The 13,929-nt window shown below is 46.6% G+C and overlaps 1 protein-coding gene across 2 annotated transcripts in view; it reads right to left on the minus strand.

Annotated features, from left to right (window-relative positions):
• ASIC2 (acid sensing ion channel subunit 2) overlaps window positions 1-13,929 on the minus strand; it is a 1,127,000-nt gene that overhangs the window by 89,944 nt on the left and 1,023,127 nt on the right. For both annotated transcript variants that reach the window (NM_001271252.1, XM_028835771.2), the window contains 1 exon segment: window positions 2,806-2,956. In NM_001271252.1, the coding sequence (NP_001258181.1) occupies window positions 2,806-2,956 (151 nt within the window).

Raw genomic sequence — 13,929 nt, forward strand, 5'->3', positions numbered from 1 at the left:
GGGGAAAAGTGTGGGTGTGTGGTGAGGGATAAAAGACTACACATTGGGTACAGTGTACACTGCTTGGGTGATGGGTGCAACAAAATCTCAGAAATCACCACCAAAGAACTTATTCATGTAAGCAAACACCACCTGTTCCCCAAAAATCTATTGAAATTATAAAAAAGTTCAATTCCTCATTCTCCTAGCCGCTTTGCAAATACTCGATTGCCGCAAGGGTTTAGTGGCTAATGTACTGGACAGAGCAGACAGACAACATCTTCATCAGCCCAGAAGGGTCTATAGGACAGCACTGATCGATTTTTCTTTAACCTGTTTCTTCTGCCCCTCTATCCCCTGCCCCTGCTTTAAACCCGTTCTTCATACAGCCTGCTTCCCCAGTTCCCCAGTCTCAAAGGATACTGTCTAAGTGACTGTACTGGTCCATCTCGCAGGGATGACTCAAACTCTCGCCAGGAACGAGACTGGCGTTCTCTTGCAGAAACTGTGTGCACATCTGGTGCCCCCAGTGAGATAATAAGATCCTGAAAGGTGGGGTCTTTTCTCATGCCTCCTACACCCCGATGATTACCTGCACAGTGTTAGCATGTGACAAGTCCTTAATCAAGATTATGAATTTTCCCTGAATTGGTGTAGCTCATGGTCCAGTCAGGTTGACTGAGGGTCCAAAAGCTTGGGTCAGAACAGTCTTGGTTCAGCTATGAACTCACTGCATGACTTCAAAGACATCATTACTTCAATCCAGCCCTCAGGGGAAAGACAAGGTTGGCCTGGAAGAGATGATCTCAGAGGTTCTTTCCTGCTCTGACCATCTGTGGCTTTGGGAGGCAGAACATAGACTTTTTGGGTAACCTTGTAGCCTGCAGTCAGTGCTCAGACCAAGGCCATATCCCACAGGGAACTGTGCTGTGTGAGGATGTCTGTGATGGGGGCCTGGCACTGAGAGTGCACGTGTGTGTGTGTGTGTGTGTACATGTGCTTTTCTCCTGAATCAAGATAACAGGCTAGGAAACCTACCATTATCATGGAAGGACATAACTAACTTCTATTTAGGCTTTGAGTGTGGGGTCTCCATGACTCATTTTATTTCCTTATTTCTCTCTTCTTCCACAGACTATTAGATAATCATATGTGTTCTGGTGTCTGCAAGAAGGGCCTCTCTTTGGGGACCAAGACTCCATTCCCTGGACCCTGGGTTGTCTACAGGCCCCCACAGTCCCAGGGCCCGGTTGGCCTCAGGATGCCCTGTCCACCAGCCCTCAGGGATGCCAGATATCAGAACGGATACAAACCTTCATCCGTCTGCACCTGGAGGGGCACTGAGTTGAGAAAAGTACACAGGATCAACAAAGCGTCTCCTCAGCGAGTGGCTGATGGGGCTTGGGCTGCCCTGGCTCCTGAGGTGAGCTTCCAGATGGCACTGGCGCAGTAACACGTGTGTGGCCATTTTATCTTTCAGTTGGAGGAGCAGAGGACTGGCTGTGATGGGAGGTAAATGGTCACACTCCCCTCCCCGCATCAGGGTGTTCCTGAGAGAGGGGTGGTGGGAGATAGCCTGGAGTTTGCAGTCAGTTCTCCCGGGGTGGAAGCACTCGCTGTCTCAGCAGCCTGATAAGCCTGGGTATGGTGAGTGCCAGACTCTAGAGTCCAAAGTCGATGAACTCAAGGCACAGGGGTGGCAAGAGGTGGGGGCTGGGCTGCTTGGGCTCCACCCCTTCCTCGGCCCCAACCTGAGGGCCCAGGACCTCCCTCCTGCTGGAATCTTCCTTCCCCTCCCAATCCCCTTCAGGCTGCTCCCCACGCTCCTCTCTTGACCCACCTCTGCAGTCCTTCCCATTATGCCTTGAACACAGCATTAATCCGACTTTGGGTCCCCCTTAAATCCATGTTTCCCACTCTTGGGAACCTCTTTACCTTCTTTTCCTGGTGAAATTCTAGAGGCTGCCATCACTCCTTGGCTTGTGGCTGCATCACTCCAGTCTTTGCCTCCGTCATCACACTGCCTTTTCTGTCTGACCTTCCTAAGCCCCTCTTATAAAGACTTCTGTGATTACATCAGGCCCATCTGGATGATCCAAGACCATCTCAAGACTCTGCTCAAATACCCTTGGTGTTTTTCCTGACCCTGTCCCCTGTGATTGTGTCTCTTCCTCTGGGCCATGATCAAGGACTTGGTCTTTTTCATCATAATGTCCTTACTTGGGTGCAAAGCCTGAGATAGTGTACATGGTTAAGGAATGGTTTGCTGAGGAAATAAATTAATAAATGAATGCATGAAATAAGCTTTAGGGTCTATACACATGGGTACCCCAGGGGCTCACATAGGCACGATGCCAGGTCCCTGAGCCCATGTCCTTTGGTATTCCAACACTTCCCAGCACCTCCAGCTTCCCCCAGTGGGCAGCAGCCTGCTTTCCTTTCAGTTCTTCTAACTGGGTCGGGATATTCAGGATGACTGAGAGAGAAAGAGGCTGATGCATCCTTTCCTCCTCTCCTGAAATCAAGCCACTCACCTGACCAACCACACCTGCTACTTCAAACCTTCCCGCATGTCTTCCCTCCCCCTACCTACCTTACCTCTCCAGTATTCCCATCATCTGTCCCTCTCCCACATAGTAAAATGTGAGGAAACCCGGGGCATCCCAGCTCAAGCCAGGGACATCTTTATGATTTAGCAGCATGTCACCAACCTCTTGTTGGAGAGTAATCCCTCACAGGGTGGGCCAAGACAGCTCACCAATCTTTCAGAGGCAGGCCTGCAGCCCTCCACCATCACCCTATGCCCGGTCCCTGTGCCCAGCTCACCTGTCTCTCCCCAGATGGGCAGGTACTCATCCTGCTGAATGTCCAGCATGATCTCCAGCCCGTTGCCTGTCCCCCCCTTGACCGTGGTGAGCAGAGGTTTGCCATCCTCGCCTGAGTTAAACATGTAACACTTCCCATATTTTGTAAACACCTGAAGGAGAGAAGAGAGAGAGAGAAGCACATGGATAACTTCAGACGAGGGTCCAGAGATTGGCGAGACCCCAGAAATCTGACAGCAGGTCAGAGTCCCCACAGCCCGTCACCATCACCCCTCTCAGGAACCAGCGGCTTTTCATCTTGGCTGTGGGCCTGAATTTTACCAAGTGAAATTCTGGCATCAAAGAGCAAATCTGGATGCCCTTTGGGGTTTCTTGCAGTAGCATCTGGTCTCTTCTTCCTCTGAGCACTACCTTGGGAGGTCCTGTTCACTTCCAGGCATTAAGTATCATCTGTAAACTGCTGACCCTTCAATCTACACCTCCAGCCCTGGGCTCTCTTCTGGCCTCCAGACACACTGGGTTCACCTTTGCGGTATGCTTCCAGCAGACCCTGGGCACTCAGTTTGTCCACAGGGAACTGATCTTCTTCCTTAGCTTCCCCACCCCATTGGCAATTCTCTTGCACGTCTGTCCCAGGGAACAGCATTACCATCTGCCAAGGGGCTCAAGTCAGACCCTCAGAGTTGCTGTCCACTCTTCTTATTCCTTACGCCGATGACCAATCGGGCAGCAGAACCTATCAATAACCTTTCTACATCTGTCCTGAATGTAGTCTTTTGTCTTCCTTACTGATGAAATTTAGGACCCAAGCGTTTTTTTTTGCCTGCATCACTCTGGTTTCCTGGCTGGACTTCAGGATTCCAGATGATCTTCTCCAGCCCATCCTCTAAGGTAACTGTGAGTTACTCTGGAATGCAAACCCTATCACATTAATCCTGTGCTGAAAACCCATCAGGGCTCCCTATGCTCTTTAGGCTAGAATTCAGACCTGCCATGCCCAGTCTTTTGCAATGCCCTGTCTTTTGCAATGCCCTCCACCTATTCCTTCTGCCGTTCACTCTGCTGCTTTCCGCCTGAGTCCAGCAGCATCCACTGGAAGGTAGACTCCAGGGGCTCAGGGACTATGTCTGCTTGCTCATGATGTATCTATCCCTAGCTGCTAGTATAGTGACTGGCACATGGGGTGCTCCGGAAATACATGTTGAATGAGTGAATGAATGAGTGGGTGGGTGGATGGAGCCAGACCAAACAACTTATAACAGCCCCAGGTCATATGCTGCTGCTTCACACACTTGTGGTTCTCCACTTGCTGCTTCTGGCACCAGTAACTCCTTTTACTTCTCTCTCTGCCTGGACAACCTGTAGCTGGACTCCAAGACCAGATCAATGCATTTCCTTCTCCAGTAAGCCTTCCTGAAACCCTGGACCAAGTTGGGTTACTCGCTCCCCTTGATCCTTCACCACAGCACCCCTTGCTTGGCACTCACTGAATAGCTGGTTTTGCATCTCTCCTGAATTTGACTCTGCCTCTCATTTCTGAATCCTGGCACTTAGTACATTGCTGGCACACAGTAGGGGCTCTGTCAACTTTTGCTTGATGAAAGTATGATTACAAAGAGGCAGAGTGATGGTGTAGAAAAAGCCCAGGGAAAGGAATGCAGAGATCTTTGTCCAAGTTTTGATATTGCCACTTCTTAGCAGTGTGACTTTAAGTGAACCAAATAAACCCCCCCAGCCTCAATGTCTCCATCTATAAAATGGGGGTTCTAGTCTTTGGCTTTGCTACCTCTCAAGGTTATTGAGAGGATCAAATGAGGTAACGCATGCAAAAGTGCTTTAAAACTGTAAAAGCTTTCTACAAATGCTATGGGTTATGATGATTATATAACTGCTTTCGAACCTCCAGCTGAAGCCAAATTACATCTGGCAGAATTGGCTGGAGGAGAGCCAGGCTGACTGTGTTGGATTCCTGCAGCCACAGAGATTTGGGTCTGGGCCACTTTCCTGAGCACGCTTCACTGCACTGTCCCATCCTACAGCATAGAGGCCACAGGGAAGCTCTTTGGCTTCCCAGCTTTCAGTGCACGGGCAAGTAAATAACAGAGGTGACTGTGGGAGGCTGCCTTTCTTATGTAAATCTTTATGGCTAGATAGAAGAAAGGAAGAGCGGCTTCTATCATGTGCCAGGAGCTGTGCTAGATGCTTATCTATGTTATCTCATTTAGCTCTTACAACTGTGACCATTGGCAGTTATTGCTTTACCTATTGTGTGGAGGAGGAAACCAAGGCCCAGAGAGGTTAGGTGACTTGCCTAAGGTCACACAGCTAGTAGGAGAAAAACTGAGATTCAAATCTACATCTGTCTGATTCTAACACATGTGTCCTTTCTGCTGTGCTGTCCTGGGAGGGACATGAGGGTTTTCGTCATTGGGACACTTCCTAGCCACATACTGCTCCTTTCTGCCTTGCTTTTCTCATCAGTCCATTCAATCTTCATATGCATATGCTCCTACTATGTGCAAGGATTATGGGGATTGCAAAAAAGTACAAGCTCTACTGCTTGCCTTCAAGACCTGTAGGAAGGGTTAGTGAAACATCTATGTTGTTCTCCACTATACGAAACAGCTCTGAGTCCCTGGTCAGCTGCACTATTTCAGGACAGCCAGTCCCTACTCTTTCAGCTTCATGGCAGAGGAGAACAGCTGGAATTAATGCAAAGTCCAAAGCAAACATGTTTTTTCAAAGAACCAAGTTTTTTCATAACTACTGCATATAGCAATTGAACTTGGCAAATGAACTTATCCCTTGGAGACGTGTTCTTGGGGATCACTGTAATGAACAGATAAGAGCATTTCATAGCACATCCATTGCAAGGCGTTGAACACATCTGGAGTGAATTCTGGGGTGCTCCAATAGAGCTTTTCTTTGTAGACACTCTAAATATCCTCTCTGTCTCTTCAAAATTGCTTATAATATTAATTTGCCTATCTGTATGAAGGGATTTGCAAGCAAAAGTAAATTTCAACTTAGCATCAGATTATTGCAAATTCCAACTCCTTCACCTTTTGGTCCTTGAACTTCAGAATACTGGGCTGGGGTTAGAGAGTGGTGTAGACTCCTGAAATCAGCTGTGATCTCGGCCCTGCCAAAGCATGCCCAGTGCCATTGGTGAAGATGTTGACCCTCCCTAAGCATCTGAAGATGATGACAAGGTGTAAGAACTGAAAAGTGTCTTAGAGATCATCTTGTTAATCCACCTTACTTTACATATTAGGAAACAGAGAGCCAGGAGAGAGGAAATGACTTGCTAAAGGTTATACAGCAAGAAAGTATCCAGCTGGGACCCTTTCCTTCCTTTATACCAGCCTCTCTCAGTTTTTCCGCTTACAAAAAGAGAGGGAGGGTCTAGCGGGGTGCTAAGATCCTCCCATCTCTGCACTTCAATCGATCATTGACTGAGTGTCTGCTTTGAGCAGATACAGTGGGAATGGAAGCCTCATGAATTGAAGGCTTTCCCTGTCAAAGAGGGAGCAGAGAGCTCTTTACAGTGGGAGTGAGTAGAGACTTGTTCCCCATCCTTGACTGCCTCCTAGAACCCATCCTAGCCCAGGTAGCAGCTCCTGCAGCTGCCCTTGGTGTCAATGTAATCTTTCCTGCTCCTTCTTCTGGGTGCAGTGTGCTGGGGCAAGTTCACAAACATGCCAGGTGTGAGCTGAAATAGGTTAGAGCTTGGTCAAGCGTGGCAGTCACTGGAGTAGCAGGGGTGGGGAGCCAGAGGGTGACTGCAGCCAAATCAGAGAGGTGGCCAAGTGACAGCTAAATTACTATTTTTTTTTGAGAGCCAAATAATGAATGAACTCCCATTCACAATAGCTTCAAAGAGAATAAAATACCTAGGAATCCAACTTATAAGGGATGTAAAGGACCTCAAAGAGAACTACAAACCACTGCTCAGTGAAATAAAAGAGGACACAAACAAATGGAAGAACATACCATGCTCATGGATAGGAAGAATCAATATCGTGAAAATGGCCCTACTGCCCAAGGTAATTTATAGATTCAATGCCATCCCCATCAAGCTACCAATGACTTTCTTCACAAAATTGGAAAAAACTGCTTTAAAGTTCACATGGAACCAAAAAAGAGCCCACATTGCCAAGACAATCCTAAGTCAAAAGAACAAAGCTGGAGGCATCACGCTACCTGACTTCAAACTATACTACAAGGCTACAGTAAACAAAACAGCATGGTACTGGTACCAAAACAGAGATATAGACCAAAGGAACAGAACAGAGCCCTCAGAAATAATACCACACATCTACAGCCATCTGATCTTTGACAAACCTGACAAAAACAAGAAATGGGGAAAGGATTCCCTATTTAATAAATGGTGCTGGGAAAATTGGCTAGCCATAAGTAGAAAGCTGAAACTGGATCCTTTCCTTACTCCTTATACAAAAATTAATTCAAGATGGATTAGAGACTTAAATGTTAGACCTAAAACCGTAAAAACCCTAGAAGAAAACCTAGGTAATACTACTCAGGACATAGGCATGGGCAAGGACTTCATGTCTAAAACACCAAAAGCAACGGCAACAAAAGCCAAAATTGACAAATGGGATCTAATTAAACTAAAGAGCTTCTGCACAGCAAAAGAAACTACCATCAGAGTGAACAGGCAATCTACAGAATGGGAGAAAATTTTTGCAATCTACTCATCTGACAAAGGGCTAATATCCAGAACCTACAAAGAACTCAATCAAATTTACAAGAAAAAAACAAACAACCCCATCAACAAGTGAGCAAAGGATATAACAGACACTTCTCAAAAGAAGACATTCATATAGCCAACAGACACATGGAAAAATGCTCATCATCACTGACCATCAGAGAAATGCAAATCAAAACCACAATGAGATACCATCTCATACCAGTTAGAATTGCAATCATTAAAAAATCAGGAAACAACAGGTGCTGGAGAGGATGTAGAGAAATAGGAACACTTTTACACTGTTGGTGGGACTGTAAACTAGTTCAACCATTGTGGAAGGCAGTGTGGTGATTCCTCAGGGATCTAGAAGTAGAAATACCATTTGACCCAGCCATCCCATTACTGGGTATATACCCAAAGGATTATAAGTCATGCTGCTATAAAGACACGTGCACACGTATGTTTATTGCGGCACTATTCACAATAGCAAAGACTTGGAGTCAACCCAAATGTCTATCAGTGACAAACTGGATTAAGAAAATGTGGCACATATACTATGCAGCCATAAAAAGGGATGAGTTCATGTCCTTTGTAGGGACATGGGTGCAGCTGGAAACCATCATTCTCAGCAAACTATCGCAAGAACAGAAAACCAAATACTGCATGTTCTCACTCATAGATGGGAATTGAACAATGAGATCACTTGGACACAGGAAGGGGAACATCACACACCGGGTCCTATTGTGGGGAGGGGGGAGGGGGGAGGGATAGCATTAGGAGATATACCTAATGTAAATGACGAGTTGATGGGTGCAGCACACCAACATGGCACATGTATACATATGTAACAAACCTGCACGTTGTGCACATGTACCCTAGAACTTAAAGTATAATTAAAAAAAAAAAAAAAGAGACGGAGTTTCCCTCTGTCGCCCAGGCTGGAGTGCATTGATGTGATCTCAGCTCACTGCAAGTTCTGCGTCCTGGGTTCACGCCATTCTCCTGCCTCAGCCTCCCAAGTAGCTGGGACTACAGGCGCCCGCCTCCACGCTCGGACAGCTAAATTCTTTATCAAGTCAAGACCACCAGCAGGAGGCCTAAAATCCTTGTATGACTTCCTATTACATTTAGGATGAAGCCCCAGTGCCCCCAGTCCCCACCGGGGCCCCGTATGGCTCAGCCCCTGGCATACTTTCTCCCTGCTCTCACAGGCTTCAAACATACTGGCCTCTTCGGATCCCAGGATGTGCAGCAAGCTCTTCCCCGCCAGGCATTTCCACATGCCTAGAGTGTTCTCTGCCTAGAATGTTCTGGCACGCTTTGCCTGGCCAACTCCTCCTGATCAGGCCTCAGCTTGAAAGCCACTTCCTCAGAGAGGCGCTTGGCTTCTCCAGGCTCCCAGCCTTCATTCAAATCGTGACTTCTTGTTTTACAACCTCACACCCCTTATATTTTTCCATTAGAGTATCTATCAAAGTGTGTAACTGGATGGTTATTTATATGATTATTTGTCGGATGTGTTTTCTGCCAGATTGTCAGCTTTGAGAGGGCAGGGACTGTGCCTGTTTTATTGAATGAATGAGTGAATGAATGAATGAATAAGAGTCAAGGTGCTGCTGCCACACATTTCCTTGTGTACCTCCAGGAAGTGCCCTTCTGTGTTGGCTGGCCTCACCTGGTTCTGGCTGGAGCTCATGCTGACATCTTGACCAGCTGCCTTTCCCTCCCGTTCTCTGCTGGAGCCTTCTCACTTCCCACCTAATTGGCCCCAAGCATTTTTGCTTGCGTCTCCATGAAGGCATTAGAGGAAATAATCCTTTTAGGAACTAAGATGACTGGGGACAGTTTACCTTCCTAGGTGCCGGCGGAGAGGCTCAGGGAAAGCGAAGTGCCCGCTCCCTGGCTGCATGCCTTTCCTGGCCTCCCAGCCTGGGCCGCTGAGCCTGCCACTCCTGCCTGGCTTTTTTCAGAGGATTATTTTCCTCTCTGCTCAACATCAAAAGCCAGAGAGCTATTTACACACCGTGCAATTTTGCTACAAACTTGGAACAAGATGCAGCTCTTTCTGCATATTGGGGCATCATGATGTGTAAGAACACACGCTTCAAATTTATGCCTTATCGCCCCTAGCCAGAAAATATAATTTATTTAAGTCCAGACTGTCAGGTTGAGCTCGCTGCTTCTTCAGACCTGCTATTCTGCCAGGCATTTTTCTGCTTTCCCAGTAAGTGTTGACAGGCCCATTGTGGATGGCAAGGCTGGATTTGCCGGGTTGCTGAGAGTCTAGGATTGCACTTAGTTGGATTGGTCTACAAGAATTAATTAGGAATTAAGAAAGATGCATGTTTCAAACCTGGATCTCCAGGAATGGTGGTGGTGGGGGGGGTGCTCCTGAGATAAAAATAAGTCCCACAACTATCATTTTCATTCCTAATGCTTGCATTGTGTGTTACTGTTTAGAGATTGAGATTGCATATACATAGAACTTCAACTTTCTCAATGGCCCTTTGAAGATGGAGGAAAGGAAACTAACAATTCCTTAGCTTCTACTTTGTGCTGACTCCTGATTGGCACAGTCATAGTTTTATGTAAGTTTTTTTTTTTTTTTTTTTTTTTTTTGAGACAGGGCCTTGCTTTGTCACCCAGGCTGGAATGCAGTGGCATGATCACACTCACTGTAATCTCAAACTCCTGGGCTCAGGTAATCCTCCCACCTCAGCCTCTTGAGTATCTAGGTGTACAGGTACACACCACCATGCCTGGCTAATTTTAAACATTTTCTTTGTGGAGAGGGTTTCACTATGTTGCCCAGGCTGGTCTCGAACTCCTGGGCTCAAGTAATCATCCCACCTTGGCTTCCTAAAACAGTGGGATCACAGGCATGAGCCACAGTGCCTGACCTCCTCCTCCTCCTCCTCCTCCTCCTTCTTCCTCTTCCTCTTCCTCTTCTTCTTCCTTCTTCCTTCTCCTCTTCTTCTTTTTCTTCTTTTTTTTTTTTTGAGACAGAGTCTCACTTTGTCACCCAGGCTGGAATGCAGTGGCATGATCTCTGCTCACTGCAACCTCCGCCACCTGGGGTCAAGCGATTCTCTTGCCTTACCTCCTGAGTAGTAGCTGGTATTATGGGTGTGCACCACCATGCCCACCTAATTTTTGTACTTTTAGTAGGGACAGGGTTTCACCATGTTGGCCAGGCTGGTCTCAAACTCCTGACCTCAAGGGATCCATCTGCCTCAGCCTCCCAAAGTGCTGGGATTACAGGTGTAAGCCACTGCGCCTGGCCCTCCTCATTCTTGATTATGGTCCCAACCACCCAGAAGTAGAGGCATTTTATACTCACATCCAGAAATGGAGAATCTGAGGCTGCTTAAGGCCACAGTGCCAAGGGGTAGCAGAGCTAAGACTCATGGGTGAGACCTTCCCATCAGAGACATTAAAAGGAAGGGACAGTAGGCTAAAGCAGCTCACTGATGGCTAGTCAAGTCTGTGGCCATTGTCAATTCCAGTGTTCTCTTTTGCAAACTGGGCAAGGTAATCATGCCATGTGGTAGATTTGTTTGGAAGGTTACATAACAGACATCTTTACTTCCATACAGAAGGAAGTACTATGTGTGTACTTTTCAGCAGAAGAGAGATGAGTTATTTAAGTTATGAAGATGGGATCAGAGATGAATTGAAAAATGGGGGCTTGGGTTTCTGTGCTCTCTGCTTATGTTCACACAATACCAAGCTCATCTTTTTTTTTTCATAATTTATTTTTTATTTTTTTTATTATACTTTAAGTTCTAGGGTACATGTGCACAACATGAAGGTTTGTCATGTTAAAGTAGTTAGAGGGGAAGAAAACAGCCACGTGCCCCTGCTTGTCTATTCTCTAATGATGTTAAGCCTGCTGCTGGAAGCCCAGGGTAGCCAATGGGATTACTGGGGGCCAAGGAGTTCTGTAGAGAGGGAGATGCTTCCATGCACACAACCCACTTTGAAAATCTATATATGAGGCCGGGCGCGGTGGCTCAAGCCTGTAATCCCAGCACTTTGGGAGGCCGAGACGGGCGGATCACGAGGTCAGGAGATCGAGACCATCCTGGCTAACACGGTGAAACCCCGTCTCTACTAAAATACAAAAAAAACTAGCCGGGCGAGGTGGCGGGCGCCTGTAGTCCCAGCTACTCGGGAGGCTGAGCCAGGAGAATGGCGTGAACCCGGGAGGCGGAGCTTGCAGTGAGCTGAGATCCGGCCACTGCACTCCAGCCTGGGCGACAGAGCCAGACTCCGTCCCAAAAAAAAAAAAAAAAAAAAAAAAGAAAATCTATATATGAATTCCAGCAGCTGAATTGTAACTAGCTATTGGTACAGTGGATACCACCAATCTGAAGTTGGCACATTCTAAATCAAAGAAATGTAGAATAAAGTGTTGAATAAGGAGAGAGTCTCATTGATCCTCCAGTAACTCTTAAAGTAGCTCTGAAATCACAGGCTGGCTTTGCTGCCCTCCCTGGAGTGCCTTCAGTGCTAGTCACTTTATATCTGCTGTCATTAACCTTTGCAACAGCCCTGTGAAGATGATGTTATCATCCCCGTTTTACAGATAAGGAAACTGAGGCACGGAGAGGCTGAACCAGGTCACAGAGCTGAAGAAGCCTGGGCGAAATCACTCTTGGCCTAATTCCAAAGTCTATACTCTTTGCCCCCATCCCTCATAGCCACGACTCATATCCTTAGCCATCTCCCAGCCTGCTTTGTTTCTGGCAGACTAGTGAGGCTGGTGCTTTGCTGACATTAGAGCTCTCCCACCTGGTAGTTGGGGAGGCATGTCTCAGAGTCAGAGAAATCCGAGCAAAGTGCCAGACACCAAAAATCTTCCCCTCCAAACTTCTTATTTTACATCTGGGGAGTCTAATGTTCAGAGGGGTGAAATGACTTGTCCCAGGTCACACAGCTAATCTGGAGGGAGAGTAGATATCTGACCTGGGCTTCATGTCTTGAACCTCTGCTGTTCCTCAAAGCCTTCTGTTTGTACATGCCAGGACTTGGAAATAATGGCTAGGATCCTTTTCCCGGATCATTGCATCCAGGCATAAGAGTAAGATTGCCTGCTGCCAGCATCTGGGCTTGTTGTGATCTGTTGGGGCATTCCGCCTTACAGAGTTTGGGAAATGCAAAGTGGAGCCCTTGCTGTGAGGGGTTAGGAATAGCTAATACCCATGAAGACACGGTTTTCTGGTCCAATTAATAGTGCAAACAACATTTCTACACTGTGTACCTACTTAAGAAAATAAATTATGTATAAGCCCCCTTAAGGACTGTTGAAACATCCACTTACCAGCACACAGCTGGTCCTGCAAGCATCAAACCTTCTAACCTATTCATTAATCCTGACCTTTAGGGCTTCTTCTGGGTGATGGGTTTCTCATCTCTTCTTGCTTATTACACTTGAAGGAAATGAAATTGCACTGCTCCAAAATGCCTCTAAAACTTAGCTGTTTTTTCTTTTGCCTGAGTCGATTCTGCTTTCTTCTCAGTGAGTTACTGAAATTTCTCATTAGACTGTTTTCAAAATAATGTGCTTGTTAAAGCCAGCCATTTAGTTTTGTTTGTTTTGTTTTTCTCTTTCAAACTCCTCAAATACATTTCACACAATTGGGAAGTGAGAAAGTCTGTCAAATGGGTTACCCGGCTCCTAGTAAACAAAATGAACCTGCCTCTTGTTTTCTGAAGTTGCAATTAAGGTTCTTGTCAATTAAATGCAGCCAGAGGGATTTATTAGCAAGGAAGCTGCTGTAGATGGTTAGCTCTTTGAAGGTAAAGACCGGATCTTATTAAAAAACCTGCTTGCTCATTCACCTGTTCCTGAAACAGGAATTTTTTGACCACCTATCATGTTCTAAGAAGTGCTGCATGACTGTGCTTTTTCTCACAATGAGTTTAAAAAAGTGATTTCAATAAACACCCATGTAAGCATCTCCACGTGGCAGGTGCTGTTCCTGAGAATAAAGGAGATGAGGCAAATGCGACTGCAATGCAGCCCCTCTGCCCTTCCCAATCAGGAGGCCATATGTTTTTCAGGACATCATTGACATCATTCTCCTTAGAAGCTACTTTTTCTGGGGAGAAAGGGAAGGATAATCATGCAATCATGGAGCATGCAATCATGCAATCATGGAGCATGAGTGGGCACTGTGCTGATTGCTTTGAACACTTCGTCTGTTAAGGCTCACAAAGCCTTTGGAAGTAGGTGTTATTCTTCCCAGCTTACAGTTGAGAAAACTGAGGCTCCTACAGGAGGCTACAAGGTCCTACAGCTAAAGAGTAGTTTGCGGCCGGGCACGGTGGCTCAAGCCTGTAATCCCAGCACTTTGGGACGCCGAGGCGGGCGGATCACGAGGTCAGGAGATCGAGACCATCCTGGCTAAC

This window comes from Macaca mulatta, chromosome 16 (genome assembly GCF_049350105.2).
Source record: "Macaca mulatta isolate MMU2019108-1 chromosome 16, T2T-MMU8v2.0, whole genome shotgun sequence".
NCBI lineage: Eukaryota > Metazoa > Chordata > Mammalia > Primates > Cercopithecidae > Macaca > Macaca mulatta.